General features: G+C 52.4%; 1 protein-coding gene across 6 annotated transcripts; it reads left to right on the top strand.

Moving 5' to 3' along the window:
- The first annotated feature begins 6 nt into the window (after nucleotides 1–6).
- LOC110391869 (killer cell immunoglobulin-like receptor 3DL3) lies at nucleotides 7–1,893 on the top strand. 6 transcript variants are annotated; one of them, XM_021383820.1, is made up of 4 exons: nucleotides 7–355; nucleotides 478–606; nucleotides 722–759; nucleotides 1,662–1,893. In XM_021383820.1, exons 1-4 carry the CDS (start codon nucleotides 31–33, stop codon nucleotides 1,860–1,862), a joined length of 693 nt encoding a protein of 230 aa, XP_021239495.1. In that variant the 5' UTR covers nucleotides 7–30; the 3' UTR covers nucleotides 1,863–1,893. The 6 variants fall into 6 exon arrangements, with proteins under 6 accessions (XP_021239495.1, XP_021239496.1, XP_021239498.1 ...); XM_021383821.1 differs by having other exon boundaries at nucleotides 1,211–1,893; XM_021383823.1 differs by lacking the exon at nucleotides 478–606.
- The last annotated feature ends 770 nt before the right edge of the window (nucleotides 1,894–2,663 follow it).

The raw sequence follows: 2,663 nt of genomic DNA, 5'->3' as shown, positions 1-2,663 counted from the left end.
ACGTGACTGTGTCCCATCACTGTCCCATCCATGAACACAGATCACATGTTCCCCCCACCTGAAATTTCCTTGAGCCCTGGGCGACAAGTGCGGACAGGGACCAACATCACCATCCGCTGCTGGAACAAGGATTTTGGGGCCACTTTCCTCCTGCACAAGGATGGCTGCTCAGCCCCTATCCAGGGCCAGAACCCTGATGGTGGGGGCACGGCCACTTTCACCCTCTTTCAAGTGACTCCATCAGACGCCGGCACCTATAGGTGCTCCTACCACATCAAGGGCTACTTTCCCTTAATGTCCTCTCTCCTTGGGAACAGTGTGAGTCTTGAGGTGACATCCACACCGGCACACCCAGGTAAGTCTGTGTCCCCCATTTGCATGTCCTCAGTGTCACCCGTTGGCGGCAGTGTCACTGCATCCCATCCCCATGGGGGTGATGTCTGGGGATGGGGACACCCACACACCCGGACCCCACAGGTGCTGAGGTGGAGTCCCATGGGAACCTGGTGGTGGCAGTGGTAGGGGGTTGTGCTGTCGCCCTCATGTTCATCCTCGTCCTCATCATCTTCGTCCTCCTCGCTGCCCGCAGACGCCGGATAAGGAGAGGTGAGAGCCATGGTGGGGAAGGGGTTAAATGGCTTCCAACAACTATAGATCCCCCAGGTGTCCTATGGGTCCCTCCTAACACCCCCATCCTTCTCTTCCCTCCTTTTTGATGGAGGTGCACCTCCCAGAAGGCCCGAGGCCGTGCAGCTCCAGGTCAGTGTCTGTGTCAGCCAACCCCAAATCCCAATCTGCCCCTTGGGCCTCCAAGCCCAACTCAGGAACCCCAATCCCTGCCCACGGGGAGCCCACAAGACCTCCAGCCCCAAGTGGCTTACCACAACTTCATGTACACCCCCAAATCCAGCCCATGGGAAACACACAATCTGCACCATGGGGGCTGTTTGGGGCCCACATTTAAGTCCCTAAATACCCTGGTGCCTATCAAGCTCTAAACACCCCGCAGACCCCATGGCCATCCTCACATCAAGTAACAGGACCCCAACACTGCCCATGGTTTCCGGTGTCTGACCCCTAGGGACCCCAAATCTCAGCCCCAAACCCACCCTCTTGGACACTCCCCCTGCAGACTTACACCATGGCTATTCCCCACCAAGCACACTGGGAATTTTCATGGTGGTACTCCACTGTCCCCCTTTGTCCCCAGGTGCCGTGCAGTGACAGTGAGAGTCTGACCTATGTCGAGCTGCAAACTGAGCCCCCCAGCACTCGGCCCCCTGCTCCCCCTGCTTCCTCTCAGCCCCATGTTATCTACGCTGATGTGCGCACTGGGAGACCCCGCTGATGTCCCCCATATTTGCAGACAAACACAAGGATGCTGTGTGCCATGTGCACTTCATCTGCACAGAATGCTGGTGTCTTGGGTGTGCTCACAATCGTGTGTACACTGCATGCATGTGCCAGTGCATGTGTTCATGTGTATTACATGTGTGTACACCATCACGTGTCCTCAATTCATTTACAAACGTGTGCTTCGTGCTCCATGCCTCCATGTGTGTATGTGTGACATCATACATGTACACTGATCCATGTACACAACAATGCACATGTGTGTCCTTATTGTGTGCCCTGTGTCTGCCCCACATCTGCCCCCATAGCAAACACCAAGGACACACGTGTGCTCCCCATGGCACATCTGCATCGCTCCAACCCAAACCAGCACCCATCCCACAATGCTTTTGGGACAGGATTCCCATTTCTGGAGAGTTTTCCTCCCACACGTCTGGAATAGAATTCCCTTTCTGAAGGGTTTGCCCTTCAGAAGGCTTTGCCCTTCCTGTACTCCTGGAGAGTTTTAGTCCATCTTCTGGGGACAATTCCCAATTCTGGAGGCTGTATTTATTAAAACTTTTTGTAAAAGTTCTCATTTCTGGAAGTTTTTATCTTACTTATGATGGAAGATTCCTGCTTCTGGATGGTTTTATCCTGTTCTTATGGTGGGAGACTCTCCTTCTGTTATATTTGATCCTGCCTTTTGGGTCAAGATCCCCATTTCTGCCAAGGTCTGTTCTGCTTTTCTGGGAAGATTCCTGCTTCTGGAAGTTTTTATCCTGGATTTGGAGTGACCAATTCCCATTCTAGAATGCTTTCACCTGCCTTTTGCAAAGGGATTCCCATTTCAAGGGCATTTTGCCCTGGTTGTTGGGGCAAAGATTCCCATTTCTGGAAGGTTTTACCTTTCCTTTTTCTCACACCAACAGAACCAGCCCTTGGGCACAGGGTTTTGCTGACAGTGACATTGCAAATCCTTTCCTCATTTCACAGCCCCCAGCACTGAAATCAGGGTGAAGGACAGGGACACAGCAGTGAGGTCATCATAAACGTGTTTGCTGTTATTTTTAATTACCACCAAGTTTAATTATCTGTCAGGACACAGCTTGCCTGGTGCTTTTATTTTTGGTGATGGGGAAAATGCATTTTTGTGGCTGTTTGGAATGGGGCAGAGGGGCAGTGGGGTTTTGCAAGAAAATGGGGAAGAAGAGGAAGTTTGTGGGTGGGAGGGAGGGCTGTGTGTGGGAGCAGCAGTAAGGGGAAGGGCAGGAGACCTGACTTCCCCCTTTTTGCAATGCAAGGGGAAATACTGGAGAGTTTGTGAGCTC

Source organism: Numida meleagris, unplaced genomic scaffold (assembly GCF_002078875.1).
Source record: "Numida meleagris isolate 19003 breed g44 Domestic line unplaced genomic scaffold, NumMel1.0 unplaced_Scaffold573, whole genome shotgun sequence".
Taxonomy (NCBI): Eukaryota; Metazoa; Chordata; class Aves; order Galliformes; family Numididae; genus Numida; species Numida meleagris.
Note: the sequence above shows the minus strand (reverse complement) of the source record. Positions and strands in the feature narration are given on the sequence as shown.

Excerpts from the sequence above, each read along its gene's own strand:
- LOC110391869 (XM_021383818.1), top strand. The coding sequence starts at position 31 with ATGAACACAGATCACATGTTCCCCCCACCTGAAATTTCCTTGAGCCCT. Across the intron at positions 356-477 it reads ATCCACACCGGCACACCCAG|GTGCTGAGGTGGAGTCCCAT; the intron begins GTAAGTCTGTGT and ends CGGACCCCACAG. Across the intron at positions 607-721 it reads CAGACGCCGGATAAGGAGAG|GTGCACCTCCCAGAAGGCCC; the intron begins GTGAGAGCCATG and ends TTTTTGATGGAG.